The sequence below is a fragment of the Catharus ustulatus genome, chromosome 1 (genome assembly GCF_009819885.2).
Source record: "Catharus ustulatus isolate bCatUst1 chromosome 1, bCatUst1.pri.v2, whole genome shotgun sequence".
Classification (NCBI taxonomy): Eukaryota; Metazoa; Chordata; class Aves; order Passeriformes; family Turdidae; genus Catharus; species Catharus ustulatus.
In genome coordinates, this window is record NC_046221.1 from 119048115 (window position 1) to 119064958 (window position 16844).

A 16844-nucleotide genomic window follows, 5' to 3' on the forward strand; every position below is an offset into this window, starting at 1 on the left:
CTTTTACTAGCCATATTTTGTTGTCCTCAAAAGTATTTATCAAATCCCTGCATTTATTGGAATTTAACAAAACATGGAACTTCTCTGCTCATATTATACAGCTGGCTAATGCAAAGGCAGTCAGTAGAAATTAAAAAGATGTTTGTAGAGTTTTGCTTTCCAGATGAGATTTCAAGACTATCTCAGGCCTACCTTCCTCTACTTCTGTATAGGATTAAAAGGAAATATTTTAGTTTTCACATGGATTAAGATGATCCATGAGAACTGTTATATTGTACTAGAATAAAGATCCATCTAGTTCTGTGACTGGTGATAAAAAAAGAATAGTTATATTTCCTTTCGTCTTGCCAGACATCTGCTACTTTCTTCAGACAGCTGATTAGAGCCTTCCTGAATAATATCTACTGTGTCCTCATTGTCTATAAACTTTACAAATATTTGGACTATTTTTGTAATTTTTTGACTCCCAAGAGAGATTTTATAACCTTGATTATATAAGCTGAAACATATTGTCTTGATTCTCACTTTTGTTCTCATCTGGGAACCATAGTCAGGATGACTCAGCCTGCAGGTATCTATAGGAACAGACTCTGAAAGACGAGGTCATGCTTGTGCTTATGCATTATTCAGTGTTGAATCAAGCCTCTCCTCTGTGTAGCTGTTCATGTATTCTGGAGTTTTCCCTTTATTCCTTCAAGGAACTTGATGCTGAGTTCCTTCAGGCTGAGTGTGTTTGCAATCCAGTGTGTCTGGTCTTGAGAAAAATCCAACTAGGACATGAAAATGCTAGAAAATATGGAAGTAATCCCAATCTTTTATCCTTTGAACCATTCAGCTGGTAAAATGTGATCAACACACAACACAGAATGATTCCATCACTTCTAGGTCAAGAAGCAGATGTGAATTAAATACATACTCTGCTCCCGTATTTTCCAGAACATACTGACTGATCATTTTGCTTGGCTTAGTTTGTACGGATTTTTAGTGTGAGCTCTAAAATTTACTGCAGCTTGTAAAACCAGCACCAAGAATTTCTATATTAATTCTATAGGCAATTATACATGTATTTGAATGTATTCACCAATGTATGATGTATTTTGTGAGGACTGTTGCGTGCTTCTCTGATTCTTTCAATGCACATATACTTTTGGACAACAAAACTTCACAATCTTACCACAACTTACCTGTCCCACTGAATAAACGAAAGCCTCGCAAGGACAGAAAGTAAGACTAGCCAACTAGTAATTTCAAGTGTTATGTAGTCATTCATTAAGATAAGATTATCACAGCATGGACTCATGTTTCCTTCCAAATTTTAATGATCTGGCTTCCTGTTTAGAATCATTTAACATCCCAATGGCACAAACTGTATTGTTGCTTGTCTTCATCTCAATGCATAAGATGAAGAACTATGTAATGAATTTACATTCTTCTCAAGCTATTCTATTTTAATTACCTGCTAATGAATGTGAGTCAGCAGTTGTGTAATGCAAGGACTTGAAAGATTAGGTTACAGAGTCTAAATAGTGTGGGGAAATTCATACAAATGGCTAGCATAAATTAAAATACCAAAAGGTTATTTTTAAATTGCAATATTACTGCAACCTGCAAAGTTATATGATATCTACAGACTGAAAAAAAAAATGAGAGATTGAATCATATGTGAAAGTGTGGGAGTATCTTATTTACTGTCTAAGTCAGCAAAGTGCTGAGCAGGCAGTGGTGCCCACTTGTTTCACCTTCAGTCTTGGCTGTTCCCCTAGGTACAGCCAGAGATTCCTAATATTCTCCTAGAGAATGTTAGGATCTCTGTCCTAAAAACTAACACCTACTCTGCTATACTTTATTGTAGAGGACCAGATGTATTACCTGAGTTTTGATTGTCTATTAATCATCTTTCCCATTATCCCTTTGGAACTTTGATTCTAATTTACAGTATAGTTTATAATGAAATAGGATCAAAGCAAATATGACACACATAGAGTTTTCAAGCATCTGATTGCTTCTATTTAATTTTTTAAAGATTGGAGAAACCTGTAATCTCTTGATCTTGATACTCTTGAGAGGCTTTGGTGCTCATTGAAAGATACATTTCCTCATCATCTCATGGGGACCCAGTGATTAAATTGGAATAGCAAATTTCATTAATATAAATAGGTAACAAAGGTAAAAAAAATCCCTAACCAATAGGAGTTTTCAAATTACACTTTAAAATCCTCATATGGAAACTGAAAATACTTATTGCTGTGCTATTTGCACCTACAGAAGGTCTGAAACAGTATCTCTCAGAGGAGTGTACAATTCAGTTCAGCTTTAACTGAATGTGAAAATTTAAAACCCAGCTTTTATGAGATTAATCAGTTGCATTTCAGCAGAGGACAACAATAATAGGCCACAATTCATGCAAAAAGATGATAGCATGGAACAGTATTCTTCTGCAGTAATGCTTCTCTGGCATGAAGACTTTTAAAAAATAAATTTTTAAAAGCCCCAAACAGTTGCAATCATTGTGTACACCTGAAGCCAAGGCCTGTCCATTTATGTACCTGCCAAGAAGTGCTGTATTCCATGTTCTTGTTTGGATCCTCTGCAGAGCAGGCACAGCCACCTCTGTGAAAATATCCATCTGTGGTTGCAACATCTAGTGCACAAAAATTACTGAATTTAACCATAGGACATTTTTTATGTTCCACTTTGTATAATCTCTCTGCCATTATTCTTCATGTCTGTGGTGCTCAAACATAGTGCAAGATGAATTTCTGAAACATATCTAGTAAAATGTATTTTTGCCATTAACAGTTATGCTTTGAACCAATGTTCTTTGATAGCTTTCACTAGAATATATTCTTCCCATCCCTGGAAGTTTTCAAAGCCAGAGATCTGGATGGAGCTCTGAACAGCCTGGTCTAGTGAAAGGTGTCTCTGACCAAGGTAGGGGGCTGGAGCTAGATGATCTTTAATGTTCCTTCCAGTTGAAACCATTCTATGTTTCTATTATTCCATTATTGGTCTTGTATTATTACCCCTTACCTATTTGTTTGTCAGATGCAAGATACTGCAGAGACCTACTTTTTGACTCCTTCTTCTTCCTTCCGCCTTGAATTGATCATCAGTTCCCAAATTACTTTCTCTATGGTGTTCTTAGATTTTTTTCCTAATTTGCATTCATGGAAATTGAATCGGAATAGAATATCATTGGTGAGGGATGCCTCAACACCTTTTTTTTTTTTTTTTGTGCTTCATGTAGAAACAGGTAGTTCTTGAAGTCTGCTTACACTGAAATCTGCTGGCTTGAAATCAGCCTACATTGTCTTCGCCTTCAGATAAGAGCTTGTTTTCTAGCTTCTTCTGTCTCCTTTTGTGCCATTCCTGATTTTTAATTGCTCTGTATAAACACATCTTTCTAAAGAGTATTCTCGGAACACCTCTTTTTTCTTTTTTTGGTGTAGTATCTGCTTGTGTGTTTTATTTAGAGATGTTACATTTAGGTATATTTGCAGTTTAATGTACTGGTGTCCTCTGATGAAAACAAATTTTATTTAATTGCATCGGTTACATAGAGTTGTGTGCTATGATTGTGACTAATAACACATAGTATTACAATGAGCTCAGTAAAGTCATGGAAGACTGAAGCAACATTTCTCTTTTAGAGAACCAGTGAAGTAACAGAAGATTTTTTTTTTTTTCCTCTTCTCATTTCTGGAAAATGCTTACTTTTGGGTTTTAATTACCAAATATTTTAGATCTGGAAATTAAATTTTATTCAATGTACATTGTAACATACTGGGAAGAACATAGGTGTGCTGCCTAGTTGTAGAACTTTTATTCTGTAATGTTCAATATTTATGCATGTGAATTATAAGCATTTAGGTTTTCCTAAAACTAATGATACTTAACTATTTTTAGTTTCAGGTAGACTTGAACAACTATAATGCAGTTTGCAAGTTTCTGTAAAAGAATTTAAAATAATGACTTTCAAGAAATCACCATATTACCTGAAAGATAAACATAGTTTTAATTAGCCAAAATAACAGCAGTTAAAACAACCATGTAATGTAGGTGCTTATATTGTACTTTAGAAAATTAACTAGAAATTTTTGAATGAGAAAATTACATTTTAAGTATGTATTTACATTTCAGAAGAACATTCAGAGTACACGGTGCACCTAATGGACTTTGTTAAAAAAAATGTAGTCAGTGTGTTTGAAGTAAACAAAGCCAGTCCTAAATTATTTCATATGTAACTGTAATTTGCCACTTAGTTGGTATTTTCAGTATTTTGTTTAGAAAAGCAAAATTTCTTTTTCTTAACTTTTTTTTTTTCAGAACTTAAAATTTTCAGGTTGTTAGCTGTAATCTTTGCTTAGATGAAATTAAATGGTTTTGACAAGGACTTTAATAGTTTCTACTAACATGAACAGGGATCTTTCATGCTGGACTAATTAATGTTTGATTAAGGAATAAATCCTAGATGTCTTCAAAATATTTTTAATGTCAAAAAATGTGAGTTTTATCTGCTTTTTACTTTCAAAAATCACATAAGATAGTTGGTATCTTGTGTGGATTAATTTTATACTGTTTCTTTTTCCACTGAATGTCCTTCCTCCACTAATGCTTCTTCAAGTAACACTGAAGAAAGGAGGAAGCTGAGGATGATGCACATGCAAGAAGGAAGGGTACAAATGTTCTTCTGACACTTTCGGGGCAGGATACATTTGAAAAACAGCTGAAATTGCTTTCCAGCATGTTCTTGACAGTGGCAATTATCCTTTGATTGCAAAACTGTGGGGTGTCAGCGACAGACTTGCTCAGTATTTGCATGAGGAATTCAAAGAGCCTGCCACTGCAGCCTGGTTCTGAAGTCTGCATAACACATTGCCACTCACATCTCTGCATGTAGTTGTTTGGGAATAATATTGTAAACACTGGAGGAAATTCAGTGGTGGTCCTTTTCTTCTAAAAAGATGTTTCAGATTGGTTGAAGCAGTTTAATGTTATACTGTGGTTTCAGGGCTTTCCAGATCATTCAGACACCTTCTGTATAGATACCTTCTGTATAGATACCTAGTTGACAATGTCTTTAATTTAAATATGATTTTATTCTAGGTGTTAAGTATACATAATTAATGCATATTTTAGATTTACTAGGTAGTCAAAAGCTTTCAGAGCTTATACTTAAAAAATTTTTTCTTCTAGTAACGGTAGGAGTAGGTATGTTCTACATATAATTCTCTTTGTATTGGACACTTGTGTCAGAAACTGGCAATGTTTGTTCAGATGAAGTCCATGAACTGCAGGACTAAACAGATGCTCATCATGAATTAGGCATCCCAGACTGGTTTTCTCTTTACTTTTCACCTGGGAATATTGTTGAATTTTTTAAGAAAAAATTTACTTGAACAATTATTCAAGCTGATTTTTCATACTTGATTTTGCACCTAGGATAAAGGGGTAGAGTAAGGGATGTTTCCAAAGCTGTTCCAGCCCAAATCTTCATCATTCCTTAAGGAAAGGAACTTGCTTAGAGTTTGATGACTTTGGTGGTTGGCAGTAAGTTGCTCTGAAATAATTTTATTTAGAGCTAAATATTCTAGTTTATTTTGTATCTTCTAATAAGAAAAAAAAAAAAAAAACCAAAACAATTTAGAAATATTTTTGCCTGTGTACACCTCTCCTGGATTCTAAACAGTGGAATGAACCACAAAGTGACCACAGAAGTATCCCATTGTTCAAATGAACTTGCCAAAGGTTGCAGTTCCTTCAGTTCCTCCTACTACAGATTTTATTTTCTTTTTTGCAAGCATAATTTGCAAGGGAGAGTCTAATATATGTGTCTAATATACATGGAGGTTTTTTGGTTTTGTTTTTCATTCTAATGACTGAGTATTAATCTATTTCTTTATTCATTTTTATAGATTAAAAAAATCAACAGGAATTTTCCCGTAAACCAGCAGGTAAGAAAAAGAACATTTGGGTTATTTTAAACTTCTAATTCTAATTCTCACTTGAACTATCTTTAATTGTGTGGTAGCTGTTCATTATTCTACCTGAAGAATTCTCAGTAGATTTTCTCTAGAGAGTAGCTTGGTGATTTAACTTTCTCAAATCATAGTGAATTGGAGTGTTTCATCAAAGTAAGAACATATCTAGTCTTTTCAAATTAACCTATTTGATGCAGGTATATATACTATTTGTCACTTTGTGTCTTACCAATTTTACTATAAAAGGGGAATGTTATCATTAGCCAGAATATATCAATGTTCCAAAATTCTAAGAATGCATATCTTTTGATGTTTTGAGACTTTTTCACCTATTGACAAGTCAAGGCATAAAAAAATTAATATTTGAACAACTATGTAAACAAAGTATGAGTAAAAATTACCAGGGTAAAACTCAGTACACTCTACAGTTAATTATGTATATGTTGTGTATGACAACTATTATTATATAATGACAATTCCCTTTTAAGAAATGTGTTAAGGGGAAACAAAGCAACCTGATTCATAAGGGAAAAACTGCTTCCGTGTAGAGGGGAGAAATATGTATAGGACTGAGCTGTAAACTCACCTTCAAGGGGACAGATTTGAGGAAGAAAAGTGATTTCACCTCCCTTTCACTAAATCTCTAGTTAGCCAAGTTATTTCTAAGTTCCCTTTCTCTAGTCCAACTTTATTTATATGGGATTGTGCTGAGTGTAAGTCACAAAGGAGGGATATATTTCTATTTTGTTTTCTGTTTTCTTCTTGAGAAGATCCATGAATGTAAAAAATTAAAATAATATAATACTACTAATATTATTAATAATAATAACTATATGGGTAAGTATAAATGAAGCTACAATAAATGAAGTTAGTATTTGCATTTGGGAATTTTCATAACAGTTTATATAACATCAGATGCAGAGAGTGCAAAGATATGCTCCTATCTCAAAGGAAGGAAATTGATAGTGCCTACTGAGCAGAAAGCAGTTAACTGGCTCCATTTTCACTGTTATGATCCACCCTGAATTTACCTCTTTGCTTTTATTTCTGTAAAAAATAAAGACAAAAAAAAAATAAACAGCAGTTATAATGTCCCACCACACTAACATCTAATTCAAGGATCTCTGCTGTTTTGGAACCCTTGACACATGGGGTCAACAAGGCATTTTATTCTTCATTAGAAATCCTGCAAAAAGCAAAAATACCTTTCCTGGCTTGAATAGCTTTTTGGCCATGCTGTCTGTCAGGACAGCCTGCAATTTTAATGCATTCATCTCATGAGCACCAATCATTATGCTCCAAAGGAATTACTGGGGAGCACTTCAAGAAACTCAGCCAAAAGGTCAAACTGGAGACAGAGGCTGATTTGATGGGCAGTGAGACTGGTAAGGTCTTGCTGCCTGTCAAATACTGGAGAAGAAAAAGTTTTACTTATCTGTGGATGTCTGAAATTTTAGGGAACATTGAATTAAAACCCAGTTTTCCCTTTGGGCTTACAGAGAGAGGGTTGCAGTTTTTATCATAAAACAGGTTAGGAAAAATCACCTAATTTAAGTGAAATAGTTAAAGAATATTTTTGAGTAAAATAAGAAAAAGCCACACAGATGCAAGGTTAATTTCTGTCTTCATGTGCAGCAAATATTAACATGTTATGCAGGAAAGAAACAGGACTTTTTACTTGTTATGTCAACACATCATTTTTCTAAAAATTAGAATACCAACTCGAATACTCTTTTGGTTTTGATTTTTTTTAAAATAAAATAATTTTTTGTCTAAGAGGTTGAACAGCTAGTTTTAATTTCTTTCTGCAAGCACATCATTAATTGAAAGCTGTCTTCATCCTATTATGCTTTTAAAAGAAAAAAGTGTGTGCATATTTAATTTAACTTAACAAATACCCATGGGTTTTTTTTAATGAGCACTAGCAGGGTAATTGAAGGTTATTTTCACTAAGAATTTTTTATACATATATATGTGGATTTTAATTAGTTAAGTAAAGAAGGAAGGCAGTTGTCAAACTAGAGTCAGGGAACCAACCCTTAGGATTCCTTCATGAAAATATTCTAGATATGGAGAAGAAAATAGGAGCACAGAAAGACCCATTAGCATAACAATGAGGAAACAAATGTAACTGCATAAGATGGTGTAACTCCAACAGTGTAATCCAAACATTTCAATGTTACAGCAAGTTAAAAAGATAGAAGAAAAAGTAGTTAGAAAATACTTGTTGACAGCACATAGTGTGGCAGCTTTCCTTTAATGAAGTAATTGTGAAAGTAGGTTTGTCTGGAAAATCGTTAGAAAGATAAGATATATTAATTAAAGTTTAAAGATCAAAGATGATGGGTCTTGATAAGAAGGTGGTAATTCTTTGGACAGCATGAAGCAATAAGATGTTTTTTGAATGGTGGTAGTACATTTAATAGTGGTGGAAAGATGATGCAAAAAATGCTGGAAGAGGACCCCCACAGACAAAAAAAAAACATTTTGAAGATTGTGGGACAAGAGGGAAATAAAGTTTCCCCTCTCTTAGTTGGCAGTTATGAAAAGAACACTTGAAATGGTAAAAAATAGAAAATTAGTTGTGCTTTCTGTATTGGAAGTGCATGCATTAGATGTAAATAGTAACATTTAAGAGAATAATAGCAAGTCATTGAGAAAAAAAAATGGACTCAAAATTTACAATGCATTTCAAATATGCACTAAAAAATATGATGTTGTAGACAAAATTTACATAAATTCAGAGAAAAATTGATATAAACCTCGTAGAAGAGAGGCATAAAGAATGGAATATTTAAAGTCTTCAGCCAGAGGCATCTCTAGTTGATCAGCCAAGATGGGACTAGAAACATGGGCATGTTTTCTTCTCTTGGAACTTCTGCCCTCTGTTGAGCTGTTATGCTGATTGCAGCAAATGTCAGCTCCTGTGAGAGCCGTCAGTAGGCAGGTGAGTTGTGAAAGGCAGCATAGCACTTTCCAAATGACAGGTCAGTAAACTGTGGTGGTGTAATGAGAACAAGCACTGCCCATTCCTTTTCAGTTCCTAATCTTTTTATTATCCACCATGAATTTGCAAATGTGCTGATCTCGGCTGAAAATCAGCTTGATAGCATCTAGAGAAATGAACATCAGACAGTCCTTATAAAACCTTCTGATCCTTTTCAGGGTGAGAAACCAAATGTAGCCTACAGCTACTAGAGATTTTACTACACATTATAACTCTCAGTCGTTATTTGGGATTCACTAGGATTTGTCTTTAACTGGTTGCCATGCCAGGAGGATGCATTAGCAACATCTGGCTTAGGTACACAGTGGAATTCAAGGCTTAGATCTAAATCTTAGTCTGGCCTGCAGCTCACCTCTTCCTGTCCCTACGTGAACAAGTAAGTAAAATGTTCATAAATTGCAGCTGGGAAATTCATAACTTTCTTATTCCCATTTTAACTTATTTCACTCAGCAAGGCAGTGGTAAAAGCAGATACCGCACGTGGCAAATTCAGGGAGTTGATTTTTCATTTCATTGATTACGGCACATGGCTATGTTTACATACATGTTCACAAATGTAATAAATAGACACTTGCTTCTGTACTACGTGGGCAACAGTCAAATCTTAAGGTTTCACATGAAACAGATAAAAATATCATGGCAGAGGAGTGTATATAAAACTTCATTTTCCTATACTGTATGTTTCATCTCTATTAGGATGAACACAAAGGCAATGACGCTCCACCTTTCATATGTTTCATTCACAAAAAAAGTATAATGGGGAAGAATGAATATTATAATAATAGAATAATATTAATTAAAAATTTAATATAATAAAAATATTATAATCCTTTTTTGTTGAATACTATTTCTCTTCATTACACAGGCAGCATGAGAATTTTTGAAATATTTGTATCTACAGACGATAGGAAATTTTTATTAGTTTTAGCTTTTAAGGATAATGTGTCCCTCTAGAATTTTCCTGCTTTATGGAAAAAGAACTGGTAGCTGGTCTATTAAAAGTTGACAGTTAATAACAAGAATCATGTGAGAATGAAAAGGATTATTTAACTGTGTTTAACTCAGTTTTGAAACAAGGTCATGGCATAATTAACTGATACCACACTAAGGCCAGAAACTGGAGTATCATTGTGCAGTCAGGACCCCTGTTGTTTTGAAGACATTTTGCATTCTTGATGGTCAAGAATGGGGTAATAGGATACATCTGATGGCATTCACAAATATACATAGTTATGCCCATTTTCTTTTACTTCTTCTATGCTTTAATAAAAAACAACTATACACAGTTGTACCAGATCAGCTATGTTTATATTCCACTTTAATAGGGTGTTTTCCAGTTTTATTAAAGTTCTACAGTTAGAACAATCTCATTTAAAATCAATTCTAAAAGTTTGACTCAGTGAGTTTTTTTAACAAAACCTAACTTATATGTACTGTATAAAGGTGAGTACTCACAAATGTCATGATGAGTGTCTTGCCTGTCAATCAAGCCAGTGTTGTTTGCTGCAGATGTGTTGCATCTCTATTGCATCTGAAAAGGTGAATGCCATTGCTCAGGTGAATTGATAGGACTGACAGGACAACATCTGTTCTACTGATAAACACCTGTATGAAATACAACACATAACTTTCTTTTCTAATTACTAATTGCAGAGTAATAGGCTCCATTGCTATTGTACTGGTATTTTTAAAATGCAATGATTAAACAGAGAGTTCTGAAATATGACATGTCCCCGGAAGAAGTCAAGTCTGTTCTAGAAGTACATTTAGAGCAGTGTGTTCATTCCCATTCCTTATTGTATTTTGTTTTCTTTCTTTTTTTTCTTCCTAATTTTGCATGACTGTTGGATGAATTATTTTCCAATATTCTGTTCTGTGGTGCCTCAGAGTAGCCATCCTGCAGCTCTTGACTGACAGTTACTGAACTTTCAGATCCAATGATACATCTGCTCTGTCACCATCTGTTGTCACAGTAAGGATTTGATCAGGATCATTTTGAAGGAAAATCTCTGGAATAAAACTTCTATTGTTAGATGATTATAGAACCACACAGGGGAAGCGGAATTCTTGCTGTTAAATTAAGCAGAAGTGCACAATAGGGTGTAAATTGTGTTGGGCTAATTCCCTGCCATTCTCAGACATATATGGCACTCAGCATGGATTATTGCTGCATAAAATACCCTTGAAAGGCTTATGTTGCTTATTGATACTTTATTGAGCTTTCTGTAAAATAAACTGTTTATCTCTGTCTATCTATATATCTATCTATATCAAAAAGTTTCTATGGTTGTCATGAAATGTTTTTTCCCTGAGCAGTTTCTGTAATTGTTTTAGATGCTTCTGAGGCAGTCTCTGTTACAAAAAACTATGCTTCCTGTGGCCAATAAAAGTTTTTTTCTTCCTTTTACATTGTAGTCTAGAATAGCTTTTGAACTTCAGGGCATAAAAATTTTAGAAGGGCAATACACACGGTAGATTGTTAAAGATTTTAGGCTGAGGAAACCATGTTGACTTTTGAGAGGAAGGTCAGACAGCTTCCTGAAGCTAGTCGATTACCTGATGAGCTAGATAACATTCATGTTGTGAGTCACTTGGTGCACTTATTGGATAGCAATGCTTCTGTCCTAGGGCTGCATACCTTATAGCTCATGAGAGGATGAAAGTAATTTGGACACCTGCTGGAAATTTAGATGATACCAAAGAGTGATTAGATCAAGTTCTTATTTAAATCTCAAAATATAAGTCTCAAGCTGTGCATCAAATAATTTCTGCATGTCCAGCAAATTCAATTTTACCTCAAGTAGAATTTCATCATCATTTACATATTTTTCTCGTTTATTTTCTTGTAATTTTTTGTAGTACTAACTTATTAGTGTTACAAGTATTAGCTTTTTTTCCCCCATCTTCAGTCTTGATATCTCTCCCTGAAAATTCTTTTCAGTAAGGATAGTTTGTCCTAACCAAATTCAATGACCAGATCTGCGTTGGCTGTGTGTTCATACTTTAGTCAATACAAGGGTGAATATACTGTATCTCCACTAAAGGTTTAAATAGGACAGGTGGAAAAAAAAGGGTAGAAATGTTTAGAAATATGTTTAGATAATCTCCTTGGTTCTAAATGCCTTGCTCCATTGTAGACCTTTCAAAGTGACTGAAATGAACAAATATGTACCACAACTACACAATAAATTGATAAGTAAATAAAAAAATGTTACTTACTTTTGGGTTTGGGAAGAAGCATTACTAGTTATTTTACATTATTACTCTAAATAAGTAGACAGGTAAACACATAAATAAATAAATACATGTGTATTTAAAAATCATATATTTATGCCTGTTTTTGGGTGATGACTATGTATTTAACTGGTAAGTGGACAGCCTGATCTACTGCTTTTGAGATTAAGGTGCTCTTACCAGATCCTTCACCTGGTTTTTACACTCTTGAGTGTGAATACAGGTTCTTTCTGATCCCACAGTATTGTTTTTTATCTTCTTTTTCTGTTCTGCCAGAGTTGGGATTAAAAGCTTGAGAGACGTAATTTCATGTTCGTACCAGATGTTTATTAATTCTTATCTATGTTACGGTGAGTGCTACAGCACTTCTGGCTAACAAGCTAAAAATGGCAAAATGATGATGTATCTCCCTCATTGCAAGGTCTTTTAAATCTAGGGTTTCTAATTAAGAACTAACACCTAAATTATTTTTATGTTTGACCCAATGACCAAAAACCTGTGACCTGCAGTGTGGCATTTTCTATCCAATTAAACAAGATCCCACCTAGACCCATGAAAAAAAAGGTCAAGAAGAAAGAAAGCCCCACCCTAAAACCTCCATCTTGCCTTCCACATATTGCTATATTCTAAAATCCCAAATTCTAAATTTTACACCACGTGACACTACACATCTCCATTCAACTATACACCAGTTATTCTAGTTCTGTCATTCAGTTCTGGAAGCCTTCTCCAAGGCCTCTGGTCAAAAGAAGTGTTTTCCTGGGGATCAGTGCCTGACAGCACAGAAAGTTCAGAACTCTCATTTTCCAGGGTTCCAACACCACACGTCTTGTGTGTTTTTATGTACAGTGCCATAGCTTTAACAGGATCATATACTCGACTTTTGGGTTGGTGGTTAGGTTAGAAGAGGAAAGATTCAGGTCTGACACATTGACTCTGTGAGCACTATAATTTCTAGGTTACAATACATAATCCGTTCAACTGCTACCCTTTGTGACAGGGTGATCTTAACATCTTAATAAAAATTGGTCCTGTCTGAATGCATCCCGAGGTGCTGTGAATCAGAATGCCCTAGCAGATTTAATCAAATGAATAATTTCTTCCTGTTTTGTCATAACAGTATGACATGAGCAAATACTTTTTCTCCCCAGAAGCGTAATTCTGTATCTACGATGAGGTGAGACAGTGAGAAACCACTGAGTTTAAATAAAAATCAAAGGCATTACTTTTATTGTGTCATTTTACCCTGTCTTCTATTTATATGCATGACATGACTAAATCCTACTTTAAATCTCTAAATATATTTGGATCTGATATATTGCCATTTACCCAAGAACTGGAATATGTAACATGAATAGGACCAGAGGAAGGGACGCCTGCAATTTCACAGACAGATTTTGTGTAGGAGTTGGATATTTATGATGTCTGAGACTGGAATAAACCAAAAAAAGGACCTTTTATTTTATTAGAATGAATGTTTCCATCTTTTTCATGTATGTTTTTGTTGGATGGGATAGCTACTATCCTAACAGGCTAACAAAGCAGGAGGACAGGAAGCAAGTTTCAGCATTCTTGATTGGAAATAGATGCCTTAATGATGCATATGTCCTGAAAAGTGGTAACAAAGAGAGAAAATAAGAAAAATTGGGAAACAGAGTCACCATCTTGAGCCTGTCTGACATCAAGAAGCATTTGGACAATGCTGTCAGGCTCATGCTGCTGTTCTTAGGGGTGCTCTGTGCAGGGCCAGAAGCTGGACTTAGTGATCCTGGTGGGTCCTTTCCAATTCGGCATATTCTGTGATATCCACAAAATGAATAGGTCTTTCTTTTCTTTTTCCTTTTTTTTTTCTTTTTCTTTTTTTTTTTCCCAGTTATACTTAGAAAAATTAAGTAGGGGAAACTTTCTTTTCGTCTAGCCTTACCTTAAATAAGAAATTGTTAATATCTGCAGCTTACCAGACATGAATTTGTTCTGTCTGGTTAAATTGTAATTTTCATTGGAGGCTGAGGCTAGAAATAAAACTGTTGCAATGCTTTATTGCAATGTCTCTTTTATTGCATAAATTGAGTGTAAAAGTTCCCAGGAATAACATTAATTTTAGTATACTAGAAGGAAGGTGTTCAGTAAGCCTCTACACACATTATTCCTTGGTGAATTGTATCATCTAAAGTAATTAATTGGAATCAATGAATCGTATACTTTTATAGATTTTCTATTGGAGGACCACATGAGACTCAAAAAAGCATAAATAAAATATATTTAATTACAGTTTACTTCAAGAGAAATGAATTATATTTCATTTTTCTCATTATTTACTTTACATCTGTGCTGTTGATTGGTGCTTCAAATCATAGTTTCTGATAGGAAAAAATATTTGTTCTCTTGAATGTCTAAGAACAGTGGTTAAACAGAACTCTGTGGACTGCAGGTGGTCGTTTGTCTTTTCTCTCTCATCACAATAATAGTCCACGGGACCAGTGACAGATTTGCTACCTGAATTTCAGAAAATAGTTGATGTATATAATAGTAAAAAGCAATTGACAATTTATGGGTTACCTACAAATGAAGAAGGAAAAAAGAACACTGAGAAGTATTAATCAATGAAAATGTGTGAATGGAAACTGTAAAAATGTTTTAAAATGTAGTTATTTGCAAATGCAGAAACATCCCCTAGAAATGCATAATATTGTAACACTTTTTTATCTTTTCAAAGAGTTGTATGTCCTGGTAAGGAGATACTGTTCAGTGAGGAATATCTATTATATGTTTAACATATTAGAAAATATTTGCTTTCAATCTTAGTATTTTTGGAAGCAAAACTCAGTAAGTCTGTCATATTTTATGACACAGCAAATAGAGATTTAGCAGTGTCAGGTCATAAAAACTATACTCAGGAGCTGACAACTGACAAAATTATTTATTTTTTTGATAAGAAAATTTTTTCTTGTTGGAATATCTCTCAGCAATGCTGGGTTTGGAAAAATAACCAGAACTGAACAAGTCTACTTATGTAGAATGTGCAGATCTGAATGTCTGAGGAGGTGTAAATAGGTAGGCAATTCTGTGCCTGGGCTTCTTACTCTAAAACAGGTCTCCACCTTGACGGCTCTGGTCGTGTGTAAGTACTGAGTGACCAGAGTCACCCGAGCCAACTCAAGAGTAGACACAAACTCCAGCAGGATCAAGATACAGCAGTTTACAGTGTCTCGTTGCTTTCTGCAAATATGCATCCAGAAGTCCTGCTGCTTCCCATTATTTGTTTAACAGCCTACTGTTTGTAGTACTTGCTTAGTGGAAACAATAGTCACTCGTCACTCCAACCTATTGCTCCCACGCGCCTGCCCTGATGGCAGTAGGTGGAATAATGCAGCCGCCTCTGCTTCCCCTCCTGCTGAAGCAGGCTGCTGTTCAAAACCATGCTCAGACAGTGGGAAAGAAGAGGAACTGATCCTATTATGCAAATAGCATCCAGACCTCTGAGACTGCAAAAAAAAACTTGAAAGAAAAGATGCTCTCTGTGCAATGAGTGACTTCTGGCTAAGTATTAATTATGAGTTTACATCCATCAGTTGTTAAATAATGTTCCTGCAGGTCACTGTTTGCAGCTCACAGGGCCTTGAATTATTTCACCAAGATTTCTTCTTCAATCACACAGATGGCACCCTCAGGGGAGTTTTTATGTTATCTTTCTATGGGTGAAGGAGCTTGCTTGCCTCTCAGTAGAACTCTGTGGATAAAGAACCTCAACCGCTTTTACTGAAATTTGGGCTTCATTCAGGACTCAATCTTAATTTTATGGGTTACACCTCTCCATTTCTCATGATAGTGGGACAATTTGTATTAAAAAAAAAAAATTGCATGAGTGGAAGAAAGCTCTGTTACTGCAAAATGAGTTTCACTTGGTACTTTTTAAAGACAGATTTTCCAGTTAAACTGCAAAATCCATGGAAATACTGAGATGCTAGAGACAAATCAGCTACTTACAGGCATCACCCCACTGTCAAAAAGTAAGTGCAACATGAGTTCAGTAAATGTTATGGCCACCACTACTAGCTCTCTGCCACAGGCTATTGGCATGTGACCAGCTATAAAACCCTCAGGGTAGCCTAGGTTAAATTTAAACACCAGGAAAATTAAAACTGTCTATAGTATAACAAAACCAAAAATCCATGTGGTTAATAAATAAAATATGGAGAGAAGCATGAAAATAATAGTATATAGAACATACTGAATATCATGTTCTTCATCTAATCATCCCTTAAGACTTTTTTTTAGCTTCTGAAGGGGGTATTTTAGCAGTGGTTGTCCTCTACCTTGCCTTGCTCTCTCAGAATGAGGCGGCATTCTGGTTCTCTTTCTCAAAACATTTGTATTTTAATACCACTGTTTGCAAACTGATGTTTAAAGTCATTCTGGAGTAGCTTCATTTTTCCTTCTTTCTTCATAATCAAAGAAGTATTTTGTTTACTTTAAGACTGCGTAAGAATGCAAGTTATATATTATTACTTTGGCCCTTTACGTGCAAATTTTGTCTCATCTGATCCTCACCTCCTTTTTCCCTCTCTCTTCTATCTCTGTAGGGTATCAGGGTCCTTCACAAATCCTAACCTTCCTTCCCC

At 34.8% G+C, this 16844-nt stretch overlaps 1 protein-coding gene across 7 annotated transcripts in view; it reads left to right on the forward strand.

Annotated features, from left to right (window-relative positions):
• Positions 1–16844, forward strand: part of SNTG1 (syntrophin gamma 1) — a 336306-nt gene that overhangs the window by 253792 nt on the left and 65670 nt on the right. For 6 of the 7 annotated variants that reach the window (XM_033057852.2, XM_033057903.2, XM_033057863.2 and 3 more), the window contains one exon: positions 5916–5954. The exons of the other annotated variant lie outside the window; for it this stretch is intronic. In XM_033057852.2, the coding sequence (XP_032913743.1) occupies positions 5916–5954 (39 nt within the window). The remainder of the gene's footprint in view (positions 1–5915; positions 5955–16844) is intronic. 7 annotated transcript variants of the gene reach the window in all.